The sequence below is a fragment of the Sarcophilus harrisii genome, chromosome 1 (assembly GCF_902635505.1).
Source record: "Sarcophilus harrisii chromosome 1, mSarHar1.11, whole genome shotgun sequence".
NCBI lineage: Eukaryota > Metazoa > Chordata > Mammalia > Dasyuromorphia > Dasyuridae > Sarcophilus > Sarcophilus harrisii.
Genome location: NC_045426.1, coordinates 178,030,140 through 178,044,292, shown reverse-complemented (window position 1 = coordinate 178,044,292; position 14,153 = coordinate 178,030,140). Strand labels below are relative to the sequence as shown.

The following is a 14,153-nucleotide window of genomic DNA, read 5'->3' as shown; positions in this document are numbered from 1 at the left end:
CTTTATAGGAGCCTCTCCCTACCCTCAATCTCTTTTCTATAAGATGATCTTCTATTTACAATATATGCATCTTATATGTGCATAGTTATAGCAAAAAGTCTCTCCCAATACAATGAAACTTTTTGCTATCAAGGATTCATTTTTTGTTTTTCTATAGATTACCAGAAATTAGTGGCTTGTCTGGATAAGCATCAGCTCTTAATGCATGCTTTTTGGTTAAGTAATTTGTTAGAACTTTTTTTTCTACCCATTGAATGGTACAGATTTTTTTTGATAAATGAGGAAACTCAGACCCTAAGAGGTTAAGAGATTTGTCATACAAGTAGCTAATAACAGAGTATACGTTTTTCCTAGGACCTGATACCACTTCTTTCCCTGTTGTGGCAAAATGTCCCTAAATTTGGATTAAGCCAATTGATTCATAAAGAAGGTTTGCCAAAAGCCAGATTGTTTGCTTGTTTCTATATTTTTCATCTTTTGTTCATTAAGTGTCAATAAAAAACAACAACAACAACAACAAATCTCAAATGGATGGCTGATTCTAATATTTAGCAGGAAGAGGGAGATCTATTTCAAGAAATTGTTACGTGAAACAGGCTGATGACCTATTCAAGAAATATAATGTAGAAAATATGTAAGCAATTGTTAAATTGCTGAATTGTATATTTTTGAAAAATTAATTTTTTCAGGATTCTGACAGATAGGAAAAGATTTTAGTGACAGTTATGTCCTACATAAACTGCTATAAAGGGAGGTATAATAATACTGTAATGGATTATAGTGTGAATCTGACATGGCATTTAATTTCTTGGTATCATTGTAATCATGACCTAGAATTCCATGTGGGTCATAAACACAAGTATGATAATTATAAAAGTATAAAAAACATAAAAGTTTAAATTCTTTTATCATGGTTGAACACATTGGATTCATCATTTTCCTGGTATTAATCTTTTTTAAAATACTTTTTAATTAATTTTAGATGCCATCTATTAGATGTCCAATTCTTGTATTTTACAAATAAGAAAAATAGGTTTATGGAAAAAAAAAACTTGTTCAAGATCATCCAGAACTAGTTAGTGGTAAAAGAAGTGGTAAAAAAAATGGTTAAAAGAAAAAGTGGTAAAAGTGGCTAAAACCATTACACACAGGAGGCAACTTGCTATAGAAAAGAGAAAAGGGACAAACAATTAATCCCCTACTATGTGCCAGACACTTCAATATGCCAATTTATATGCCTATAAATATTTTCTCTGTTTCTCAAAAAACAACCTTGTAAGCTAAGTGCTATTATTATCCTCATAGTAAAATAAATATTTTTCTGGCTCTTCAATAGACATACATTTTAATCCTCTCTTCAACACTTACTATATGACCTTAGGCAAGTCAGTTACCATATCTGTGTCCTTAAATAATGAAGTTGAACTAGTTATCTTTTGAGGTCCCTAACAAGTTTGTATTTGTGTTGGATAGCTTAAAAAATGTAATGGTAGAAAAAGGAATGGAGTTTAGGAGTAATACTGACACATGTAGCATGCGACAGTGCTATTACTGAAAATAACACTACTGTGATCAGGAATTGGCATATGAATTCACATCTTGAATCAACCAGTTTCCACCTACACGATCTTGGTCAATCTACTCCATTTTTCTAAGCTTCAACTATTTGCCAATAAAATGAGAGAGACTGTTATCAGTGCTGCCTATATTTTGATTGTTCAATCATATCTGACTCTTTGTGAACCCATGTCTGTCTATGGGGTTTTCTTAGCAAAGATACTAGAGTGATCTGTTATTTCTTTCTCCAATAGATCAAGGTGGGTCACACAACTTGTAAATGTTTGAGGTCAAATCTGAATTTAAGTTTTGACTCCAGGTTCAGTGCTCAATCTACGGAATCATCTGTCTATCACATGGTTGTTCTTAATGTAATATTAAAGTGTAATGTTAGACTTCAATGAGGTATACTTGGAGAGCCACTCACCAAAGTAATTCTAACAACTATCCTTCACATAGGTATATACTTAGTCTCTCTATTGAGAGAAGGGGAGGTTAAAGATTAAAGTTCTATTACAAATCCAATGTGTATCATGTCCCAATTCTCCCTATTCCTCTGCTCTTAGGTCAAGCCTTTCGAAGCACAGAGAAGTACCATATTGCTATTACTGAAGACTGAATAATGTCTGCCCTTTTGTAGTTTGGATATCTGGTAAGGGGTAGAGATCTGACACTTGATTTCTTCTGCAAATATAAAGCCTTACTGTTTAGAATATAGTGGGCATAGGGAAAATGGGTGCCTTGTAAGTGCTTTAGAGGTTAAGAATTATTGGCCTTCTCTGTCATTGAATTTTTGTCTTGTGTTCCAGGTGCCTTGGATTGTGGAAATAGTTGGAAATTATATCTGGTACATAATTCCTATTTTGAAGAGGTTTAGAAATCATGATTAATTGGAGAAAGTATCTTAACCCTCATCTTTTTTTGTTGTTTCTATGACTCCATCTTTAGTTTCTTACCCAGAACTTCATCATTCTTCTCAATGCTTTCTACTGTCCTTACAGAGGTATTATGTCTACCACATGAATAATAAAGGCAGTGGACCATCCATTACTTCTAGCAAGTTTTGCATAGCTCTCTATAATGTTCCCAGTAAATTTCACAAGAGGACAGAAACAGATCAGATTGACAAATATCCTCGCTAGTAACCATCTTTAGGAAATCAAACTCTCCTAGAACAATATCATACATTTGGACCTATGAACCCCATCATCTTTTCTTGGAGCAGAAGCAGCTATTTCTTGTAAGATAGCCCAGATTCTCCCCCTATGAGAACAGGATTATACTTATTAGTTATGCATAGAAAAACTATTCTGTTTTCTTCCTTCTCTGTATCACACTTTTCTCCCTTCTAACTTCCTAACATAGATATGCAATCTTTACTGCTTCCTCAAATCATCATTCTTTGTTTCTTCCTTAAAAGCATTTCCTCCATTTTTAAAGAAGTCTTCATTCTCTGATAACCTAAAGATTAGAGATTCCTCCAATACTTTCTTCTTTTACTCTAACATGGAGAAAAATATGCATTATGTACAAACAGATATTATTTGATACTGGCAGAAACAAAAACATAACTCACTTGAAGTGGAGTATGCCTTCCTTTGCCATTCCTCTGGGAAGTGCCTTTCACTGACTTACATTTCAAAAGATAGTTTTCCATGGCTGTTCACTGTACTACTGTTCAATCATTGATGACCTATAAACATAGTTTTCTTTATTTGTGGTGAGATGCTCACATTTTCTTGCCCTATGATATAGCTATCTTGCCTGGCTGGCTTTATCAGTTACAGATTAGCGCCAAGACCTATAATGCAAAAAGCAGCTTGTTTTAAGCTATACTCAGTAAAGGAGTCTTAAGCATAAATTTGCTAACCATCTGAGTTCTAAATAATTAAATCCAATTATGCATCACTTTTTTACTCTTTCATTCCAGGCTTGTATGTCTTCTTGAGCTTCTCTGGACACTATGCTCTCTGCATCTGAAGGGTATAATGATTTAATCATTTATAGCATTAAAATGTAAACTCCTTGAGGGTAAAGGCTGTTTTTGTTTCTCCTTTTTATTCCCAGAGGTTAGTTCAGTGACTGAAACAATCAGTGCTTAATAAATGTTTGTTGTTCAATCCAATGCTCATTTTGTCTTCCAAAATCTTTTGTTGTTTTGTGAGTTGATACTCCTGGTGAAGTTTCACTCTCTTCCTCTGTAATATTTTGCAAAGTATTTTTTTGACTCTAAGTCACCATTGATGTTCTTCAATGACATGTCTTTTAAGTGTTATGGTCTGAGATAATCTCTGAGGTCTTTTTGTCTCTTCATTGTATAACTATTTAATATCAATTAAATTACCTTAAGAATGGTAACAATTAGAGTCAATGTCTTTACTTTTAATCAATTTCCCATATTTTATTGATTTTTGTTTCAAGAAAGACTACATGCTCACCAAAGCTATTTACCCCTGTCCTAGACAAGATCCAGTGAAGAATTTGTTTTGAAGAATTATTTCACTCCCATCAATAGTCTTACTGATACTCTTAAATTTTAGATTCCACTGTGCTAATTACCCCAAAAAGGAGATAATGCAGAGTATCCTTAAGATTCCTACTTACTCAAAAGAGTTTGACCTACTTATTCTCAGAAGGGAAAAAAACAAAACAAGTAGATGGAGACTACTTATTGTTTAGAAAGTGTACTTAGTTTGGGATCATGAACTTTTAAAATATTTTTTCGAATTTCAATATAATTGGTTTCCTTTGTAACTTGATATATTTTATCTTATATGTTTAAAAACATTGTTCTGAAAAGAGGCCCATATATGTTACCAGATTGCCAAAGGAATTTAACATCATCTGATCCTGACTATCTTAAATTTAATTAAGTTACATAACTTATTCATATATATCGCCACGCATGGATTTATGTCTATAATTAGAAGCAGTACCTATCATTTCACTGGAAGAGTAGATACTTTTGTATATTCATTTCTCATCTAACTACACTGCATTGGATTTCATCATATCCCAAGAAACTTCATTATCCTATAAGATTATACTAACCACAAGCCTCCTCAGGGTCCCCTGCCCCTAAGGCTCTCTTTTCCTGGAGAGTGGAAGGTAAGACCTTTTCACAATCTTCATTATTAAGGAGAGTACCCAGACCACCCATTTTTCATTTCCAATGTAGTTGTGTTCCTCTTAGCTTTATCATATTTTCCCACCTTCCTCTCCATCTCCTCCCCATTCAGCTTCCTTTTTTTCTTTTGTCTATCCCTGTTAAATTATAAGCTCTGAGAGAGCAGGAATTGTCTTTTGCTTTTGTTTTCCTGACTTAGCACAATATACAGCACATAGTAGGTATTTAAGAAATATTTATTGCCTAACTGAATGGGGAACTGATGAAAAAAAGTTTTGTCAACATATGTTTTAAGAATTGTAGTGGAGGGCAAAAAAATTGGAAATTGAGGGAATGCCCATCAATTGAGGAATGGCTCAATAAACTGTGGAATGTGCTTGTAATGGAATATAATAGTATTGTTCTATGGGAAAAGATTGAGCAGAGTGCTCTCAAGAGAAAAAAAAAAAAACCTGGAAAAGTTCTCCATGAACTCAAGCAAAGTGAAATGTATTGAATAAAAAGTAATATCAATGTTCTGGGATAACCACCTGTAAATGATATTGCTGTTCTCGGTAGTATCATACACAACTACTTTGAAGGACTTAAGATAAAAAAAAAATCCTATCCATACTCAGAGAAATTGTGTCTGAATACACCTTGAAGCATTCTTTGTTTTTAACTTAACTTTTTGAGGGGTTTTATTTTAATAAATAATTTATTTGAGGGTATTTTATTTGAGGGTGGGAAATCTATGTTTTCTTTCACAACTTGCAAATATTTTGCATAACTTTACATGTGATTTCATTATTGTGGGTGGGAATAAGGGAAAGAATCTAGAACCCCCAAATTTTAAAAACAAATGTAAAAAAATTGTTTTGAATGTAACTGGAGAAAAATGTTAAATTAAAAAAAAAATCTGAGATGTTCAAATAAAGAGACCAAAAATCATTATTGACTAAATATTTGGGAAATATCTAGAAACAAGCTTGATGTTGTTTTGGGGAAAAAACAGTTACAGTTTTTTGTTTTTTTTTTTAAGCACATTGTTCAGTAAATAGACTTTTTTTCTCTATTAACGTTTTAAAGTATTAAGATGAACTGAGAATAGTCAAGAAACTTAAGTCTATTTTGCATCATTTAGTATAAAGAGCTTAATTATTTTCATTTGTAAAGGTATCTTATTTCCAACTGAAATATTCAATTAATAAATTCTAAAAATAAAAATAAAAAATTATTGGACCTTGAGAAATCAAATGACTTGCCCATAGTCAGGATTTTTCATTCAGGACATGAACCCAGAGACAGGGACAGAAACAGAGAGAAACAAATGTCTGCAATAAAAGGCAGAGAAAAACAGAGAAAGGGAAATATGGAGGAGGGGGGAAAAGAGAGAAAGACAGAGATACATAAGAGAGTGACAAAGGAAGGGAGAGACAGCACAGAGAAGCAGAGAAAGTCAAATAAGACAGAGACATAGACAAGAAAGAGAGGGAGAGAGGAAGAGTGAGAGGGAAATAATGCAGGAAACAAGAAACAAGGAAAAAAAAAAAAGGGCAAGACAAGGAAAAGTTTCAGACACCCAAAGACTTAAGGAGACTGAGGAGAGGCAAAAGAGAAAGGAAGGAGTGAGTACATCATGAGAGCAGACAACAAAAATCAACTAGTAGAAGTGTGGAGGAAGAAATTTTACAAGGGCTATCATTGAAAGCTACTTTCTCATTCTTATCCATAACCCCATCAAAAAGAAATTAGATGAATTAGAGAGCATGAGAACATTGCCTGATGGGATTGCTGGGAGTATTACACTAGAGCTGGATAAAGTCAGGGAGTGCCATGGTTTTTAGCAAAGACAAGGGAACACAAGAAATTTCCCCCATACCTTGGAAAAGAAGTGTCATATGTGTGACATAGAACTCCTGAGTTCTCAATGTAAGTGGAGAGCAAAGGGAAGAAACAAAAATCTTTTGAGAATGGCTGATATGATTTCTGACACTAAGATGAGCAAATAAAGGAGTCACAAGATTTTTCTTCATAACCAACAATGACCATTGCTACCTATTAAAAGGTTGAAGACTTGAGTCACATTATGCTGACATTCAGAGGAACCTTGAAGAAAAATCCTGGAAATATGAAAGACCTCAGTACAAAATATAGTCTGAAAAATCACATAACAGAGGAACAGACATATTATTTTCTATGTGAACCGTGTGTGTGCTTCATTTCCTATGACATCTGATAGGAGTACTAGTGGTTTTTCCCTTGCCCAAAAATAAAGTTTCATATTTTGAGGCTTGTGAGCCTATGTAATTATAAAGGGAATTGATAATGACATAGCTGGATAACAGAAGATGTTTGCAAGGAACTGTTGTTTTCATTTTCAGTTCACTTGAATATGAGTCACAAAGGTAAGAGAAGTGGAAGCTCCACAAAATGTATCTAGACCCTGTGTATCAAGTAAGAGCCTAGTTCTTCAAGGTTACAAACTAATTTTCCTGGAAGTTATTCACCATTTTATGGTTACATATCATACCACCTCCACCTTTGGCAATCTGATGAAGCCTATGGATCCCTTCAGAGATTCAAAGAATGAGTATTTTTAAATGTAAAAAATATATAGGATTACAAAGTAAACAAATTACATTGAAATACACTATGTGTGTGTGTATATATATGTGCATTATATATGTATTTGTGTGAATACACAATGTAATACCTCTAATCTAATATATACATATTATAGTGTTATAAAAACTCTGTATATATGTTACAACTGATAACATTAATATAAAAATAATGTTCTGCAGTGACAACATTCTGTAATATAGGGGTTCTAAACATCAGGTGTCTCTATATATTTATATATTAATTTATATCACATGTTATTTTGTACTATCTAGAATATATTATCTATTCATTATATAGCTATGTGAATATATAAACTCAAGTTATATGTCATAGAGTTATCTATATTTACCTTATGCCTATATTTATATATTAACATTTATGTTTATATCACACATGACAATGTTACTTTGCAAATAATATTTTGCACTGATGACATTTTTAGTGGTGTAGTTCTAAATATTGGATATGAGAAACGGGAAATGTATCATTTATATAAACATATGAATATATTTATATATTCTATAAACTTGAGCTTATATAAAAATAGTCATAATTATATATTAATAAATATGTAGATAGTATAACTGTCTAAATCTAAGTTTATATATGATTATATATAAGGATTATATATTACACATATAGATGTATACATATACATACATGTCCATACCATATATCTACATGCATGCATATATTTGATAGTTACATATATACATCATACACACACTCACACACATACATGTGTATCTAATGTTTAAAACCCCTACACTACAGGATGTTGTAATACATCACTTATGTAGTAGCACTGTCAATTGTGATATGCAGATTAAATTATTTCTATCTCTAAATAAGCCCTAATTAAAAGTGAAATATTACTCCCAGAATGTTGAAAATATGCAACAAGTCTGAAGGTCATGAACTATTTTGTCTTTCTTCTTTAAATTATATTAAAAAAACAAAGTCAAAGCAAACATTTGCAAAAGCATCTTGACAAAAAATCCAGTCATAGAAAATACAGTGTGCACAATGTTTCTCTATCTGCTCAAGATCATGAAAATAATTGGCAGAGATGTTTTTATTCTTTTCACTTTGCTCTTTTTCAAAAAATGATATATCTATTTTCATACTGATGGACTAGAAGATAGACTTGGTTTCCCTGTCTCATATTTCTTTTCAGACTATTATCTCAGGCTTATTTTTAAAATGAAATTTGTACAATGCAACTCCTGGGGAACTTAATACTATTGTCTCTCTAAGAAGTAGAATATGATTTAATATGTTCAAATTATGGTGGCCTTGTGTGTCATGAAAACTATCCTCTGCAGAACTTTCCCCCCAAACTTATAGATATTTTCAAGTAAGAGGAATGAAAATCTATTATACATATAACTTTACTTCACCAACAAAGGTAAGCACAGCATAACATCTGGATTTGTAAGCAAACCTCATTCTAAGTGTTACATTTTTTTTCTCCTAGATCATTTTGACAAAAAACCAAGCAAATATTGAATAGATCCAGTCCTTTTGACCACTGTCCTCTGGCCTCTCCTCATAATAAAAGAAACAAAAGTCTTTAAAATCCGTTTCCCTTTCTAAACCTGATTTGTCTATATAATGAAAGTAGACTTGGAACATTCCTGTTTTTTCTGATGGTGGAAAGAAGATAAGTGGACTCAGAGATCATCTAAAGCCAGTCCCTACTTTTACAGATAACTATCATTTCTGCTTTTTTTTTTTTAATTCCTTTTATCCACAGCTATTTTCTGTCCATAAACTTAGTTGATCAGCCTGCCTGATCTAATGGGAAAGACTCTTCTTCCATTTCTATGCTAATCCAATGGATTAACTCTACCCCCATCCTCTCTTATAATTCTCAGGCTTAGAGCCTGAGAATCCCCTTCTCCATCCCATTAGAATGGGCATCTGTTCATCTAAACAATGCCTCAACCCAGCCTTCTATTCCTGAACAAACACAACTCCCAACTTACCGAGCTTGGCCTTATCAAGGGATAGGCCCTGTGTGTTAACCTTGCTACATTATGATCTACTGATGCAGTAGAAGTGTTGTTTATAAAGCATATTATCTAATTATGAACGATTATCTGAAATTCTGTCATAGTATCTCAAAATATCTACCATAGTAAATTTCTATCAATAACATCATTATGTATATTTAAGTCTGTGCTTTTGTGGGTAGATATGTCCCACAAGGATCCAGTACAACCAATAATGTTGAAGCAACCAGTCAGTTTTTACTTTATTGAAATTGACATGACTAAAAAAAGGAAATCTAATTTTCGCTTTACAATTGTATGATAGTCCCTTTTTTTTTCCCTGATACCAAAGGTACCACTTTAAGCAAGAAGCACAACTGTACCCCACAGGCAAGGGACACTAAGTAAACATATCCATGTTAAGGATAGAGAGATTCAGAGATTTAGAGTACTTCATATAGCAAAGCCTATCCTTCCTTATGAATGCAGCCATTGCATTATCACTGTCTACTAAGGACTAACACGTTTTGCAGACACTTCTACCTTCAACAGAAATCCCTAATGTACAAACACCCCCCCCCACCAAACAAAAAAACAAATGGGAAGATGAACCTCACTGTTGCCCCTTTGGTCAAATGAACATTGTTACTGTAAGCTGCCTTCAGTGAATTTCTGCCCTTTGGCATTCAATGAGGAATGAGCCGTCTACTCCCAAAGCCCAATGCAGACCATGTCTCTGGCCCCAGTTCCTGACTGGAATCCTATAAGATATCATCAATAACTATTGCTCTTTTAAGAATATACCTTACAAATTAAGCTAGATCAACAGATTTCTCCAGTGACTTGCAAACAAGTGTATGTGGTCTGACTTTTCATTTTGATCAAGGTCAAAAATGGTAATTCATTCTTTCTCCCTAGATAGTCCAAGAATATTTTGCATAAGCTATATGCCTGATACTCTAAAGAGGAAAATGAATATGTTCCTTGGATTCAAAAGGCAAATATTTGAATTTCAGAAAGTTGTTTCCAAATACTGTGGAAATTGGATGCTTAGTATGAAGTCATGACTTTTTCAGTCACATTTTGTTCAAAGATATATATATATATATATATATATATATATATATATATCCCATTGTTTATGCAAAGTGTGATAATAAAGCTCCTAAATAGTTTGTGAAGGAGCAACACACAATGGAACTTGGGAATAAGCAGCAACTATAATTTAAAAGGGGGGGGGCACAATATAATCACTGACAGCAGGATCTGCATTTGGTATATGTCAGCAGTCCATTGTACAGGAGTGATAAGGCACCAATCTGGGATATTTTTTTATTGTTGTGTTGTGAAATTTTTTTATGTGTGTGTTTTTTTTAAGTATTTGTTAGGCCTCACGTCCCACCTTACTGTTCTTCTTCACTGAGCTCTTCCAAATCCTTAAAATAGGGCAGCCGCCTTAAATTGACTTCTTCTTCACTAGGTACAACCTCCAAGTTCTCATTCCTCCCTTTTTGCAGACCTTGTCGTTCAAAGTTGTTGAGATAATCATCAAGGCATTTCCTTGGGAGCCAAAGATCACCTTCATCCAAAACCTCAAAGCTATCTTCACTGGGAACTTCATCTAATTCCTCATCAGGCTCTGGATCTTCACCTGTCATGTCCTCATACCCTCCAAATTTGTTTGACAATTTGCTGAAGAAATTCATAACCTTTAAGTTGTTCTTATACCTGCCCATGGTTTCTGGATGCCGGGCCACATCCTGGAATGCGTGCATGACTTCTGGATCTTGCATGGCTGTAAGAATTTCTGGGTCACCAAGAATTTCATTGAGCACTGATGTACCAGGAATGGTCCGCATTCTCCTCCTCATTCTAGGGAGTTCTCCTAGAAAAAATTGGAAAGGGGCAAAGTGAGCTGCCTTTTTCCTATCTTCTTCCTCTTGTTTAGCTTTATCATACTCCTCTCTAGCCTTCCTCATTTTTTCTAACCTTTCTCTGTACTTTTGCTCCTCACATCTCTGCTCACGTTTCTTCTGGCGTAGCTCTTTTTTTCTCCGGTGTTCTTGAATCCTCTGGAGCCTTGGTTGAACATCCTTAAGCACAGCATTAGCATCTTCATCAAAGTCTAGTTTACAAGACAAGGACAGATCTTGGCTTGCCTCCTCCCAGTGTCCCAGAAGTCTGTGTGCTTTCCCTCTCCATTTGTAAGGTTCAGCTGTGTGGGGGTTAAGGTCAATTGCTTTGCTACAATCTCTGATTGCAGCATTTGGCTTTTGCAATTCAATAAAGATACTGGCTCTTAGGGTATATAAAATGGCCAACCAAGGATTCAATTTGATGGCCTCTGTGAATAGTTCAAGGGCTTTCTGGAATTCACCATTATGCAGGGCATCGAGGCCCTTCACCTTCATCTCGTTGGCCTGATCAATCATCTCATCTGTTACCTCTGCAGTTGCATCTCCCATTTCCTGGGGGCCGTCCATATCGTCTTCAATCACTCCTGAATTATCAAGTTCTAGGTCACTTTCCTCAGTTTCAACCTCTTCTTTCTTGTTGGTTTCATCCCATAACTTTCTTTCCTCCCCTCCCTTGAATCTTTCTTCAGATCTTATTCTTCTTGGAGGAGGAGGTATCCTCCCACCCAAGCTCTCCACCCACTCCCTCAAGAAGCTCAGCTCCTCGTTGTGTAGTCGGGCAGGATCTTGTTGACATAATTTCACAAAAGCCCGGAGCTTGCTGGTGTCCATGTTTGGGGGAGTTGGTGGGGAGGGGAGAGGGACGCGGAGGCGCTGGCTTTGACTTTGGCGTTGGCGTTGGCGTTGGCTGGGCAAAGAGGGGGCGGGGGCGGGGGCTGCAAAGGCCCTCGCGCCCGGGTTCCGAAGCGCCGCGGGGGTGGCCCTTGACCTCCGGCGCGTCTGGGGTCTTCGGCTGCGGCGCCTGCACAGACTGACGCCGGCAGGAAGGGCCGAAGGAGAGCTGCGGACTTCCTCAAACATTGCAATTTGCTGGGCCTGAGAGCTTCAGCTTTGTGAGGGACGGGGGAGAGTCTCTCCTACAGAAGCCGCTTAGGAACCAGTGAGATCTGAGTGTGAGTTCTGCCTCAGGGAACATACTTACCCTGCATCAGAGAAGGATGGAGTTCCATCCTTGGATGAAATCACAAATCCAGTCCAGACCAAAATACAAAACAAAATAAAACAAACACAACAAATAACTAAGAGAAACAAAAATGGGAAAGTAATCTGTGTATCAAATATATGTATATATGTAGATTGTATATATAGATATATACTATATATATATATATATTATTATATAATATATATATTATATATATATATATATATTATATATATATATTTTATATAATATATATATATATATATTATATATTATAAATATATATTATAATATATATATATAGTATAATATATATGTATAGTGTGTATATGTATGTATAGTATATATATATATATATATATATATATATGTATAGTATATATATATATATAATTTTTAAAAATATATATATTTATATAATATTATTATTATTATAGTATATATAATTTTATATATATATAGTATATATATAATTATTTTGTGTATAATATTTTATATATTTATTATTAATAATGTATAATAATATTAATTATATATATTGTATATTTTATATATATGTTGTTATATATATATATTTTATATATATTATATATATATAATATATATATTATATATGTATATATAGTATATATTATGTATGTATATATATATATATATATATAATATATATATATATAAATATATATATATATATAGATATTGTATATTATATATTTGTATATATTATATATGTATAAATATTTATATTTAAAATTATAGTATATATATTGGTACAATATATATATATATAATTATATATATATATATATATGTATATTTAATGTTATATATATATATATTAATATATATATTATATATATGTATTATATTATAATAATATATAGTATTTAGGTATAATTATGTTAGTATATATATATAAAAAAAATATATATATATATATTATATTATAATTATTATATATGTATATATTATATTATATATATAAATTTATTTATAATTTAAATAATATATATATAGTATTTATGTGTAATATATTATATTATAATTTATATTTATATTAAAAAAAAAATATATTATTATATATAATTATATATGTATATTATATATTATATATATTATAATATATATTATTTATTTATATTATTATATTATATATGTATAGTTATATATAGTATATATGTTGTGTATATATATATATATATTATATATAGTATATATTATTATTATAATATATATTTTATATATATTATAATATAATATATTTGTATATATGTTGGTTTATATTTTTATATATTTTATAATATATATAATATATATTTAATATTATGTATATTATATATATATTAAATTTATATAATATATATAATATTATATTATATTAATAATATGTATATTATATTGTATATATATTATATGTATAGTATTATATATTTTAAAAACATATATAATATATATAAATGTTATATTTGTTTGTATATATTTTTTATATATTGTTTATATATATATATTATTATATATTAATATATATATGTATATATATGTAATATATATATTTATAATTATAATAATATAATTATATATATATATTATATAATATTATATATAGTGTATATATATATATAATTATTATGTATTTATTTGTATAATTATATATAGTAATATATATATATATAAATATAATAATATATATATTTATTTATATATATTTAAGTATTTGTATAGTATATATATATATATATATATATATA

At 31.8% G+C, this 14,153-nt stretch overlaps 1 protein-coding gene across 2 annotated transcripts in view; it reads right to left on the bottom strand.

Moving 5' to 3' along the window:
• LOC100934578 (putative protein FAM10A4) overlaps nt 1-12,154 on the bottom strand; it is a 62,103-nt gene extending 49,949 nt beyond the window's left edge. For both annotated transcript variants that reach the window (XR_004234011.1, XM_003759862.3), the window contains exon 1: nt 10,688-12,154. Coding sequence is in view for 1 of the 2 variants with exons in the window: in XM_003759862.3 (XP_003759910.1) it covers nt 10,689-12,032 (1,344 nt within the window). In the remaining variant the exon portion in view is untranslated. The remainder of the gene's footprint in view (nt 1-10,687) is intronic.
• Nucleotides 12,155-14,153: the final 1,999 nt, after the last annotated feature.